Raw genomic sequence first — 14322 nt, forward strand, 5'->3', positions numbered from 1 at the left:
GCAATTCCTCTTTTGCAGACTCTGCCACAATAGTTCAGTCTTTTAAGATATTAAGACTAGCATGTACAAGCCATAACTACACCATGCTAGATGCTGTTCACATGACAGACAGAAGTGAGATGAATTTGCCAAAGAGTTGCCAAGCTAGCAGGAAAGCACAAAATAAATGAGAATAAACATAAGAGACAAGGGTCATGGTAACAGGGGATTTGTACCTTGACACCATCAGGATATTGTATTGGCTGACGTATGACCACCTCCACACGACAGCTACACCTTCTACTCAAGAGCAAGCAGCAGAACATTGGTGACCTTACCAGCAGTTTAAAAATAGACGGGCACAATGACTGTAGCCTATATTTTTAGGGAAAGACTTGGGAAAACACATGGTCATGACGTAAGTCAGTGATGTATGTTTGACTCCACAAGGTAAATCTCCACTATGCAAGAACCTTCACGCACCTCAGCACTGAACGCCAATCCCAGAAATTGGCTTTTTATCATTTACAGTGTCAGGATAAGCAGCCTCTGCCCTTTAGATCATCTTTAAGAATAAGCATAGGTTATGTTGTTTCTAATAAGGGATCCTGCTGCTACAGCTGCTACACTCTACTTCCCTCACTTAAGGTATTGATTACATGCCAAAGCCACTTCCTCATTTATATGAATCAGCTGAGAAATGGCAGGATTGACAATGAGTGTTTAGTGTGCAGCTAATCACCCTGAAGTGCTGTAGTTTTTCAGTGTGTCATGAACCATAACCCAATTATAGGCTGCTTCATTTTCAACAATACAGACTAATATATGCCTATACACATCCATTTTATTTATTTATTTATTTATTTGTGAATGCAAGAACCTTCAGTAAGTGCATTTTACAATGTACGAAGTATTGCCCTCTGTTGCTGTTTGCAAATAAATCGTGTCCATATGCCATCCCAGAAGTGGTTAGATTTCTGGGGAAAGTGAGAGGACCCCCTTCTCATAGAACCATGACAAGAAAGAGCTATGAAGGGAGAAGGAGAGTCTTTTAAAATTTAATCACTGAAGTAGAATTGACAAACCTGGAGTTCCTTGTTCTGTCACAGACATCTTATTTCCAGGGAGGTGGTTTTGAAATACATTTTTTTTTAAAACACTACAGCAACTTAGAATCCTTGGTCATAGTAAAATTAAATGGATTTAGGGCACTAAGTCACAAAGGCACAACAAGAATTTAAGGAAACCAAAAACCTTTCTTCTTTAGTCTCTGTCTGATTTCCACACTTTTTCATTAAGGATTATGAAGCTCCTAATTTTAGACCACTATGGAAATTTGATTTTGGATTGGGTTCATTTCACCTGATGTGGTCTGTGTAAAATGCCAGCTGTCTAGGCTCTGTCTGAAGCCAATTAAGAGAAACAGACATCTCCAGATGGGAATTCAGTCCTTCTCTCTTAATGTCAGATGCTCTGAGGCCAGAGGGTGCTCTTCGAGGTCCTGTTTCCTTCCACAGAGAGGCAAACTGTAGAATTGATTCAGTTCCTAGCCACAAGGAACTAGTGACAGTTTAGGTGCCCTAGGAATCCTGCCTGCCCCCACCTCCTTCTCTACAAGTGCTTGGGTCTCTTGCAGGCCCTGTGTCACAGCTGGCAGACCCGCACGAGTGTCTTAGGTGTCCTGGATGGTGTTTGGGGAAAGTAGGCTGTTTCTTGCTACTGGCTGAAACTAAACCCTTCAATTTTAGACACTTTAATGCCATTGAGACACTTGACAGGACAGCATTAAAACAATTTTGACTGATTAGAGGATGCTGTCAAGGTCCTGAATTTGCTCTTGAGCTGATGGTCACCTGATCCCACAACAAGCCAGCTCCGGTTTTGACCTGTCCAGCTGAGCTCCCTTTTGCCCTCTGGGCAGCCTCATACAAGCCACAGACACCGCAAGGAGAAGAGTGGGACTGCCAACAGAGCCAAGTTTGGAAGAGAGAGTGGAACTCCAGCAACACCAACTTCAAGCAGCTGAAGACTTTGGAAAGTGGTCAAAAGATATGAAAGGCTGAAGTTTTCTTCCTACAGTGTGGTAGTGACATAAGTCATTATCCATGCCTCCCATTCTCTTCTCCTTCTCCCCACTTCCAACAGGCAGAGAAGACCTGGTTGTCTTCACAGTTAACTTGCCTTGTTCCATTGGCAGGAGAATAAGGGCTTATTGTCTGTGCCAAACACATTCTGGTTGTTCTACCACAAGGACAACCATTGTGAAGACAATATACTTTCCAGTGAGTAGTGCTGAAATTTGGGGGTTAATTTTCACAGACTCAGTTGTACTTTGTGATTCTGGCCCTTTGGTCTGTGCATAAAGAGAGGCTCTGAAGCAGCTACAGGGGACGGGTGAGTAGCTTTATCTTTTCCAAGTCTCTGCTTGTTAAATGTCTTCTGGATGCAATGCATAACCCTCTTCTAAGGGTTAAACATCATCAAGAAACGTCTCTGATCTGTCAGAGCAAGAAGAAAATAGCAGGGAAAACGTAAACTTCATATTGAAGAAGATGCAAGTAGAATACATTTTGCTGGATAAAGGTGCATCATGGCATGGCCTTTTTAGAGGACAGAAGTACAATGGCAGTACCCAAACATCATGAGAGCTGCATGAGGCCAAAACCTAAACTTCCCTTTTAGTTCTTGCATCTATGCCAGAGTGAGTTGTATCTAATGTGAGTTCTCTAAGTTAGATGACCCATTCTGTCTGGCATCAGCACAGAACAGAGAGAAATTCTCCCCAAAAGCAGGAGAGTAATTGCATCTTCAGTAGCAGTGTGCTTCAGAGCAGTCTCCACAGACCTGATCTCAGGAAAAAGCTTCTACCAAGCCTTAACATTGCCTGCACACTCTTAATTCAGACTCCACATACATGAGCATGTGCTTGTCACACCTAAAGGATGACTTGTATTTTTGTTACATAACAAGGTGGTTTGGTTTGTGAGGCTCCCAGAGTAGGTTTTTTTGTTGTTGTTCAGTCTTCCAATCAGCAAATTTCTGGCTCCCTGTTTGCTTCCCTTCCCCTTCTGATACCCTCTCATTTTACAAAGGAAAAAACGAAGAAGCAGAGATAAAAACACTAGCTGCACAACAAGAAAGGCTAGGAATCAAGCATGCTTCACTCGTTGCCTGAGGACCAAAACGACCATCCATGACTGTGATGAGACAACAACCACTTAGAAGTAGCTTATGGAATGGCTTCTCTGATTCCCTCTTCCTGCCTTTCTTCTGTTAACTGCTCCACTGCTTGACCAATTCAAGCCCACAACCTGGGCTTTTACTCCAATCAATCCATGAGACAGCAAAGTGTTTCTGGCTACTAAGGATTTTTTAAAATTATTATTTTTTTATTCAGCTTTGTATTTTTATTCATGTGTAAGAAAAGCATATGCAAGAGATTGTTAGAGAACAAACAAGAGACTACATCCTCTAACTGTATGCTAGGAACAATCTCAAGCTAGTGACCCTTGGATAAGTCACCTTTTTCTTGATGTTGGCATGTTATGACTGGGGAGCAATTTACTACCTTTTCCAGCTTCCAAAATGACTAACAACCTGAAGTTAGATTATCCTAGGTAAATACTCATCATCCATATTAATATCTGCTTCTGGCCGTTGTTATCGATCATCTGGCAAGAAGGTGACGTTGTATTGCAAATGCACAGGGCTGATGCTGATGTATTCAGAAAGTATTCACCTGGCTAATGGGGTGCATCTTCAAGTGTGTCTATCTTTCAATCACTTCACTGACTTCCTGCAAGACTACAGGTTTCCCTCAGGAGTCATCATACCTTCTACTTCTCCATCTACAGGGCTGACAAGAGATCCCTTTAGACTCCTCCACCCTGCCACAGAAGGGGAGGGGACATTCACTCTGAAGATTTAAAAAGGTACCACAAACCTTTAGGAGATCTTGTGACAAGTTATCCCAAGAAACGAAGACTGAAGATTCACCACTGCAATAAGTATGAAGGTGAGTGAGACTTTTTGGTATGTGGGAAACATTTAGTTTGCAATTCAAGATTTTTCATGTGAACATAATATTTTAGGAACTGCAGTGGGGGTTAATAATTTTAACTTAAAAATAACCTAAGATAAATATACATGTAGTTATGTTCAGTGTGCTTGAAACCACTGCATTAGAAATAAATAAGCAAAATGCGCTCTCAAAAACAGGCTGAAATAAAACACTGTGAATCATAATGGTAGATCCTCTCTGGTGCCCATCACGGTTACCAATGCATGAATAGTAACATAGTCTGTGCAAACAAGTAGATATGCAATTTGTTTGCAGAGGATTTATGCTGAATGCTTTCATTTGCATGTGCTGCATCAGCAAACAAACTCCAAGAATCAAGCAAGCCTCTCTCATGACAAGTATGTAATCGTGGTTGATGCAAATAAGATGTTAAGTTTAAAAACTTCCTTTCCTGAGGAACTAGTCATCTACTTTTCCTGTTTGTTTGTTTGGAATAGCAAGTCCCCTACATTTGCTTATTGTCTAGTTTCTGTATTCAGGTGTGGTAGAATCAAGATACATTTTATATGATATTTCCCCTTAGTTTGCACATTATTCTCATTTCTGCAAGATCTAGTGTCCTTGTAAATAGAAGCACAAAAAGCGTTCACCTCAATGACAGTTCTCACCTGTATGGAACCTTTATGAGTAAAGAGAATAATAAAGTGTTTGATTTAACATTCATCCTCTCGTTAGATCACTGTGTATTGAAGCTGAAATAGCCACAGAGCATGAGGAGGTTGGGCAGCAAGACAGGGAGAAAGGAGAGACTGGAAATACTCTCACATTTAGATTTGAAGTTGAGAAGATCTACAGACCTGAAACCCTTTTCTTGTGTCTTGTGGTTCTTCGCTGTGCACAGGGACTCCGTAAACTGACAGCATCTTCAGTGGCACTGTTCCTTGCAGTGTCCTTCATATCTTTCTCCTGGAGTGCTCCTCAGGTAAACAGCTCACTCAGGCTGAATGCACAGCATCCTTGAATCTCGCAGGTTTGTGCTGTGTAAGTACTTGTACTTCTTTGTAATGGTGTATGGTGCTGACACGTCTCTTTCTCTCTTTTGGCATAAAGGCTCATTTCCAAAGGAGAAACTGGACTCCCCAGGCTATGCTGTATTTGAAGGGTTCACGTAAGTCCCAAGCTCTTTAAGTTTTGAGGAGATGACTTTCTATACCACTGGATTATTCCTGATCTGCTTGGCTCCACACAAGCAGTAAATGCCTAAGGATACTGTGGAGGTAGAAGTTCTGAAGCCTACCTGGATATGCTTATCATTATTTCTCCTTGTCTTTGAAACAGTGGCATTGCCAGTATTATTACTAATTTTTAAAGAAATCAAATTGAAGAAAGCAACTTCTGGAAGAAGAAAAGCAAACCAGAAAGTACTGGAAATGTATAGAGTTGGAAGTTTGATTGTGAAACCTGTTGGAAAAGTAATTCTCTTAACTGAAATAATCTTAAAGGGTGTTTAAGACATACTGGTTATAGTCATCATCCCTTATTCTCACTCAGGCTTTAATTAAAACATCTTCCCAAGCAATAGGATAAAACACATTCCTATTACAAGCATCTTGCATTACAGTTGGTATTCAGACCACAAGCAACCTCTTCTAAGAAGAACTTGGATGTCAGGGTTATCGATATTGTTGTAATTAACTCTTGCAAATTAACTTTTGAATTTTTGGTATTAGTACAGAGTTAAAGGAGCATTAAATATAAAATTTAGAGTCAAGGAGAGATGATCTTGTCCTCTCATGCAGATCCACATTTAACAGAAACATTTGTGTTTTTAACAATTCTATTCTGAATTGTTTCAAAACCAAAAAGTACCAGGCAAGGTATGTATTGAGGGAGCAAAATTCCTTCAAATAAATTAAAAAAAAGGAAGAAAGAAAAAGATTCCCCCCCCCTTTTTATTTACTTCTTCCAACTGAATAATGAACTGTTATTATTATTATTTTATATAACAAAATCCCTTTAAAAAACAATACTTTATAGACCAGCAAAGAGACTAAAGGCTCTTGACCATATAGGAGTCAAGGAAAAAGTGAAGAAAATACAGTAAATTCTTCCATACTACATACAGCTCCTACAGCAGATTAATATATGAATGAAAAGTGCTGGAACAACTCCTTTTTAGAATAAAGTATGTTTGGGAGTGTCCCAGTTAAGGATGGACTACTGCTGATTTCAAAAGACCCCAGGGGGGATAAATGCATCCAATTTTATGTTTGTAGAATTAATGCTGTAACTTTGGGTTTTGAAAAGACTATAGGGGTTGTAAGGTACAAATTACAACAGATTTGCGAGGTTGTTTTCACCTTTTCCCACTGTTCTTCTAGAGGGACGGCGATTCATCTCAGATGAAAGCCAGCAAAAGGATCTGTATGACAGAATGCAGCTTGGTAAGTAAGTGTCCACAGTCTTTCCTCGGATTAGGAAAGAAATCTATAGAAACAGGAGAGGGGTTGTTTTCCTGGAATCATATTTAAGGAAGCACTTTTTTTATATAACTTCCTTTTGTTATATCCTTCATTCCAAAAAACATATTATAAAGACCATGCATCTGATTTTCTTTTCTTGTGTACCATGTGACTTCACTTCCATAAGTGGTGATGTTTCACATTATTAACATTCACATGATAATGTTTCACATTATCATCAGTCCCTTTGACTTTCTTTTCCCGGTGGAAAAAAATCAAATGAAATTATTAATTATGCTGAACTGACAAGTGACGAAAGTCAACAACATTATTTCATGCTAGACAATGTGCCTGGAGGAAATAACCCTGTAGCAAAATAATAACACATGAAAAAAAAATGTTCTTTTTACTTTCTAAGGAACTCTAACATAACCCCCTTTGGCAAGAAATAGCTAACCTCTTCTGTGTTAGACGTTTTTCAGGCTGGTTTTGAGTACATAATGTTATAGAGTGAAGGAAAGAGCACTATTTTTTTGTATTTGTATCTCTAACTGTAGATATAAAAAAGCAAAGAGCAAAATAAAGAAATCGCATAAAACACTAACAAACTGGGCATCTTTGATTTTGTAATTCTAGAAACACGCAGCCAAAACGCAAATCCTTTATCTCGTTCTGAAGCTGCAGCACTGTTCCTTAGTTCCTTACAGAAAGCCCAAGAACCAGGTAAATGCATGTTTTGTTTTGCCCGGAGCTTTTAAAAGGGGTTTATAAATACTTAATTTACTAACATGTTAATCTAAAAAGTCAGTCTTGAAATAAGGTGTTCCACAGAGTATATTTTATCAGGGTGTACATTTACACAAGCTAGAACATGAATCTGAGAAGTCATAGTTGGTAAACTTTTCTATAGTCTGCTTTTCATTTGCTTTTCAGATTTTTATTGGTTTAGATTCAAGGGAATGGCTATTTTGATTTGAATTTTCCAAAACAAAACTTCTCTACCGGGACTTCTTTTTCTACGAAATATTGTTTGTGAAATTTTCATTACTCCATTGGCTTTTCTGCCCTGGTAGAAATGCTTAAAAAGAATTCTAAAAAGCTCCAGAACAGGAGCTGTGGGATTAACATTTGGCTTCTGAGAGCTGTCACTGGCACAGCTGACAAGGGGTCCCAAGGAGATTTAGAGGCAGAGCCCTGAAATATCCTGAAAAATCCAATAATCATTCATGTATTCCCAGCCTACCATAGAGCTTGTCCAGCCCTCCCATCTCTGTCTCCTCATCACCTGCTTCCTCACACTGCTGCTGCATACTTCTGCTTCTCAAATCAAAACCTCAAAACCTGTGCCTTTCACAGCCTCCTATAGCAGAAACCAGTTACTGAGTCAGTCTTATATAACTTGTGTTCCCCCATATCCTTCACGCATATTGCACCCCCTTAGATGAAAAGCCTTGTCTCCTGTCACCCAGCTCCCTCACCCTGTAATAGTTCACCTTTCCTCCCTAGACCAGCCTTCCTGCAAAGCTGTTATCCCAAACCCCTCATCTTCTGTTGCCTGCATGCAGCTCACCATGCTGAGACCCTAAATCTATGCACTGTCTCCTGTCATAGAATCGTAGAATCATTAAGGTTGGAAAAGACCTTTGAGATTATCTGGTCCAATCATTATCCTACTACCAATATTACCCACTAAACCATGTTCTTAAGTGTCAGGTCCAACCTTTCCTTTATCACCCCCAGGGACGGTGACTCCACCACCTCCCTGGGCAACCCATTCCAATGCCTGACTACTCTTTCTGAGAAGAAATGTCTCCTAATTTCCAACCTGAACTTCCCCTGGCACAACTTGGGGCCATTCCCTCTAGTCCTATCACTAGTTACCTGTGAGAAGAGGCTGACCCCCAGCTCCCCACAGCTTCCTTTCAGGCAGCTGTAGAAAGCAATAAGGTCTCCCCTGAGCCTCTTCTTCTTCAGACTAAACAACCCCAGTTCCCTCAGCCACTCCTCACAGGACTTGTGCTCCAGGCCCTTCACCAGCTTCGTAGCCCTTCTCTGGACATGCCCCAGGGCCTTGATGTCCGTCTTGTACTGAGAGGCCCAAAACTGAACACAGTACTCGAGGTGTGGCCTCACCAGAGCTGAGTACAGGTACCCTTCACCTCTTCAGTTACACAGACTAATTTTTTGCCCATGCCCATTTGGAAATGGAGTTGGGAACAGGGAAGTTGTAAAAGGAAGGATACACGCACCAGTGCTGTGGAGACCCTGTGCTCTACTCCAGCCCCTGGGTGCTGGGGAGGCTGCAAGGGCTTATGCAAGCTCAGGAGCTTGTCCAAGCTATGTTCCTTGCCTCTTTGGTCCAGGTCATGGAGGAATAGAAGGTGACTAGAAGCTACCTTTGTGGCATTTTTGGTCTCAGTTGTGACTTTTTTATGCAGCCTCTTAATTACGGTTGTCACAATAGGAAGAAGTGCTTTATTTGAATTATGAAATGTAAAGAAAAACCCAAGTGAAATATGAGGTATTTTGTACCTTTTGCATAGATGCATGGTAAGACAGGCCTATTACTGCCTCATTACCTTTGACATGATCACTAGCGTGCAATAAATAACTTGCCATTGCTACCATACCACCTCACCTTGTTTATCTAAAGTATACAGCTTTCCTGAAATGAAAACAGAATTTACCTGGTGTATGTGCAGATATCCTTGAACCATTACTGTCTTTTCCAACTCCTAGCATCTCCCACTGTACCTCACATAATTCTGGGGCTCTGTGCTCAGCTCTCTCCTCCCTGCCGTGGCAGAAGTCTGAAAACCGAAAATTTCAGTGGTGCTTTGAGTGAAAGAGGCAGAATTAACAATGAGCATAGGGCTTTAGACAAACTATATGGGCAATTTTAAAGATAAATCAGTGAAAGTGTCTGTTACTTGTGAGCTAACAAAAAGAGAAAATCCTGTGAAGTTCATGATTTATAAATTTTAGTGGTGTTTTCCTGCCTGTTGTTGCTGTTCAAAAGGAGATAGTGTCTGGCAACACCCCTTAAGAAAAAAGGTGACACATTTGAGAAAGCTAAGCAAAACTGGCAGCTTGTTTGAAAAATACTCTGTGGAATAACATTGACATCATTGTAGTAGTAGACTAACAAAACAATCAAACACGGATAGGCCACACATTTTCAGAAGATCACATTCAGTTGATTTTAGAATCCTCTTGACTGAGAGAAATGTGCAAATACAGAACAAATATATTGTTTTTTTCTGCATGAAAAATTTGTGCATTTTACCAAAATATTTCCCTGGACATGCTTTGCTCCTTAACAAATAGAAAAATTCATACATTTAAAATGACAGCAGGCATGATTACTTCTATTTTCATCATTTAGCTAAGCAGTCAGATTACACTAGGGCTGTCCCTGAGGTATATTTATATCCTGAAAATGATGGGTGACTGAACTTTCCTTTATCTACTTCTTATTTTTCCCCACTGTGTCTTGTCTTACAGTTGAAGAAGAAAATGGTGATCACCCTGGCTACTTGACGGATAATTTATCAAATTGGTGAAATATTTCAAATTTCTTTAACATTTGTATTCTGTATACCCTGAAACCATGATTTGTGTAAACAGAGTATTTCATTCATCCTCACTTAAGTTCCAAAAGGGTCACGTATTTATTCATAGCAATGGTTTGAATACAAACTGATTAAAAGTTACCAATTCAGCTAAAGATATTATTTGTAAAGTTCTTGCCTTGTTTAGATCATTTTGTATTTCTCATCCAAAATTTAAAATACACTGTTCCATCTTAGCTGAAAGGATGATTAAAGCTGTCCTTTTGCACAATTACTTCATTAAAATCAAATTTTCAGTAGTGAGTGGAAAACCTTTTGCCACCTTCTACCCAGCTGTATATCGGAGCCATTTTTGTTTCCAATTAAGGTGGATTCCTTCATTTCTGGCCCTGTATGTTGATGAAGGTTAGTACAGGATTAGGGCCTCAGTAGGGTCCATGGCATACAGTCACTACTGCTGCATATGGTACAGGTCTGCTGGAGCTGGTGATGGCACACTAGTTACAAATCTAGTGTCATACGTGACAGCTGGCACACAGAATATAGTTGCATCATTCTTGTACATTTTTGTTGTTTTTTAAGTTTTCAAACTGAAATTATATATAAAATGGTTAATTATTCCATGCTGATAAAGATATATTGAACATTATTCATGCAGTTTTGTGGTTTTACTGGAAAGCCCTCTGTAGTTCTCATGTAATTAAAAAATAGCCACATGATTCTTGTGTCCAAGCAACTATGTTTTATTTTTTTAACCTTTAGCCCTGGTCCTGCTCTTCATCATTTAATACTACTTTCCTCAGATCTTTCTCATGACACTGCTAATTAATTTTGTTAACTCACACTAACTATAATGCTTCTCCTCAACACGAAGAAATGCATCTGAAGAGGAATTAATTTCTATCATGGGGCCATAGGCATTTTCAGTAATTGTTTTTAGTTTACGTCACTTCATGAAGGAACATAGAAGAAATCAAAATCTCCTTGTTTGTTTATTTTTAAGCAGTAATATATCTATTAATAGCAGTGTATACTATATGACAGAATGAATTCTTGATGAATTTCATCTAAAGACACCACAGTCTTTTCATTCATTTAGTAACTCTGTTTCAAGAACGTTCTGAAAGTGCATTAAGTTAATTTTCACCAAAATTTGCAGTACGATCAATCAGTATTAAGACAAAAAGTAGGACATCTGATTTAGTATTCTGAAATTCATGTCCCTCTAAATGTCCTAGAAATACAAAAACTGTACTAATCTCATTCTCCATTGACTTTTGTATGTATTCCTGTGGATCTGAGCTCACTAGTTTAAACGTTTTCTTTTCTTTTCTTTTCTTTTCTTTTCTTTTCTTTTCTTTTCTTTTCTTTTCTTTTCTTTTCTTTTCTTTTTTTCTTTTCTTTTCTTTTCTTTTCTTTTCTTTTTCTTTTTCTTTTTCTTTTTCTTTTTCTTTTTCTTTTTCTTTTTCTTTTTCTTTTTCTTTTTCTTTTTCTTTTCAAGTATCATGAACCAGAATAACAATTCTGTCTTAGGATAGAGCTGTCTGTGAAACCCCAGTATTTTCAATATGGCAGATAATTGCTGATTAAATCCACGCCAACAAAGAACACATGTTTTTGAGCTCACAGAATGCAGTTCTCCACTTAGTAAAATGTATGAAGAAAATACATGTGGTATCTTTGTTTTCACTGCTTTCATATGAAAAATACTTATTAATCATTTTTAATTACTTTATAAGTGGCTAAACAAAAGTGACTCCTTTTAAATCCAGTCAAGTTTTTGCCACAAAACTTGAACATTTGAGAATAGGTATTTTTTCAGTTATCCAAATCAGCTTAAGAACGAAAGTGCAATTTTAAAACTGATTTTAGGTGACCAAAAATACAGATAGGCACTTAATCACTTTTATTCTATACGATCTATAGCAAGAACCATGTCGTCAAGTGTTGGTTAAGTGTTTGAAAGGTAGGTATCTAATCAAAGCTGGCCATGTAAGCTCTCCCCAGAAAAGACATTGAAGGTAAATACCTCCAGAGGTCAGATCATCCTACCTGCTGAGGAACAGCCTGAATCAATTCCTGGAAATGTCTTTTCTTAACCAGCTTGAGCAATTCTTGATTTTCAAACTTCTAAATAAAAGATGGATCTCCTTCCTAGTGTTTTCATGTTAAGATCTACTTCTGAAGATCTTTTTTCAGGCACTCTCTGCTTCTCTGAAAATTAAAATACCTTTGAAAACCATAACACAAATTAGATGTCTGGTTTTCATTGTAAAGTTCATTTATTCCCCAAACACTTTGAAAAGAAGTTTCATGTGCTTTTTACAAATTATGTCTGTGGGGAAGATATGTTTTTGGAATTAGTTTAGAATTATTTTTTAAGATTAGGTTTCTTCCACAGAAGTGAAATAGAGCATGAACTAATGGGGCAATTGGAAGAATTGAAATGCACAACTTTGAATGTTTTCACATTGCTCTGTGGCATGTAGGTTTGCCTGCATGAGAAGGTGTTAATTAAGCAATTTTTTTGTCATTTTCTTTAACCAAATAACATTAATTTCTTCCCTGAACTAGTTGGTTAACAAACTTAATGTAAGACATGATGAAAACAATTAAAGAAATACACCAGAAAAATGAGAAAATAAACAGTCTGCTGTTTATTGTGGGTCTAAATGACTTCAGGAAGATGATTTTCATTTATCTCTAAAATTCAAATGCCCACTGCATAAGACTTTATATGGTTCCACAGTATATTTTACCACTGAATCAAGACACTTCCATGTGCTGTAAAAAAATATTTTAAATGATGTAAGCTTACAATAAGATAAACAGCATAAGGAAAAATAAAGACCATTTTGTTTTCAGTAAATCTTTTTTAACCCTGATAAGGTTTCCTCAGTGTAACACTTTTTTTTTCTCTACATTTTCTGAGCTCTGGTTTAAAGATCATTTCAGTTTGGGAGGGGAAAATGGGGGGCATAAATGAAGCAAGAGTTCATTTGGAACAACCATAATAGAACTATCAGCATAGGCCATGATTAATATAGACGATTATGCAGACAAAGGTATGATCTACAGTTTGTATAAGCTCCTGAGGGGACTATCACATTCTCTAGGTTTACTAAGCTTGAAAAATTTCTTCTACCTTCACTGGGCACAGAAGAATTGTCATTTAAACTACTTTCAAGGTGAACTAATATTAGGCTTCCCAACAGTGTAACTCAACATTTAAGATTCTCCTAATCACAACACACTGTCCTTAACACAAAGCTTGCCAAGCCTACGGGAGAAACTCTTGAATGGATGAAGAGACCCTGATACAGTGAGAGCAACACATTCAGTTCCTGTACTCTCCATGCTGCTTCGTCTTTCCTTGAGGTAATACTCCAAGGGAAAAGGGAGATTTGATGTTTTGCCTATCCCTTTCAGCCTCTTCATCCTCATCATATCTTTCATCCTCATCTTCATCTTCGCCTTCACTGTGGTGAGGGCTGGAATGCTGAGAGACAGAAGGTGATGGTGGCACTGATGAAGGTCTGGGGTACCTGAAACCTTCCGTCTGGCAGAGAGAGAAGCAAGTTGTACATGTTATCACAGTGTTCCTCAGTTGGTTGTGTACAGCAATTAAAGGCAGTCAGCACTTCAAGGCAAACCATTGGTGATGGCATGTAACCTAGACCACTCCAAAATTAAACTCCCTTAAATACAGGTCCTCTCAGTCCTTCTCTCATAGGAAGTATTTGCCTGTATGGCAGTGATCTTTAGCTTGTGTCATAAACAATGCGCTTCCTTTCCAGCATTGTTTCTTTGACTTATTGAGCATTAAAACCCTCAAGGCTACATGAAATCCTCCTAAACTCTCTAGTCAGAATGTTCTGACTGAAATTCAGAATTAGTCTGAAGTTTTGAACAATTTTCTAGTTATATGTCAATTTCTGCAAAACCACAGCCAAAGAAGGAGTCTTGGCCTGAGCCTTCCAACCTAGGTGATTCTGTGATTCCTTTCTACTTATTATTTGAAAACTTGAGTTGCTCTGGGGGTGTTTGGACTGAATTTGAGCAGCATCCCTTCTAAAATTGGTGCTAACATGCACTACACAAGAACTGATTGAAAGCATGCCTTTAAATTGGACCCCTTGCAGTTCCAGCCACAGCCTCCTCCTCACATACCCTGTTTAGATGAATGCAGTGTTTTGCCTCGTTTTCCCTTGGTATCTTTTCCCAGCTTCCCTTTTATTATTGGATTTGTGCAGAACATCTCCATGGAGTTTACCGGGAGCAAAATTAG

At 38.7% G+C, this 14322-nt stretch overlaps 2 protein-coding genes across 2 annotated transcripts in view; one reads left to right on the top strand and one right to left on the bottom strand.

Annotated features, from left to right (window-relative positions):
- Nucleotides 1–392: 392 nt before the first annotated feature.
- On the top strand, nucleotides 393–10025 carry SPX (spexin hormone). The gene is made up of 6 exons (XM_050710432.1): nucleotides 393–397; nucleotides 4736–4982; nucleotides 5111–5168; nucleotides 6382–6444; nucleotides 7099–7185; nucleotides 9967–10025. The coding sequence occupies exons 1-6, from the start codon at nucleotides 393–395 to the stop codon at nucleotides 10023–10025; spliced, it is 519 nt and encodes a 172-aa protein (XP_050566389.1).
- A 3346-nt stretch (nucleotides 10026–13371) lies between these two features.
- GYS2 (glycogen synthase 2) overlaps nucleotides 13372–14322 on the bottom strand; it is a 50032-nt gene continuing 49081 nt past the window's right edge. The window contains exon 16 of the mRNA XM_035540821.1: nucleotides 13372–13593. Coding sequence (XP_035396714.1) covers nucleotides 13372–13593 — 222 coding nt within the window. The remainder of the gene's footprint in view (nucleotides 13594–14322) is intronic.

Source organism: Cygnus atratus, chromosome 1 (assembly GCF_013377495.2).
Source record: "Cygnus atratus isolate AKBS03 ecotype Queensland, Australia chromosome 1, CAtr_DNAZoo_HiC_assembly, whole genome shotgun sequence".
In the NCBI taxonomy this organism is placed as follows: Eukaryota; Metazoa; Chordata; class Aves; order Anseriformes; family Anatidae; genus Cygnus; species Cygnus atratus.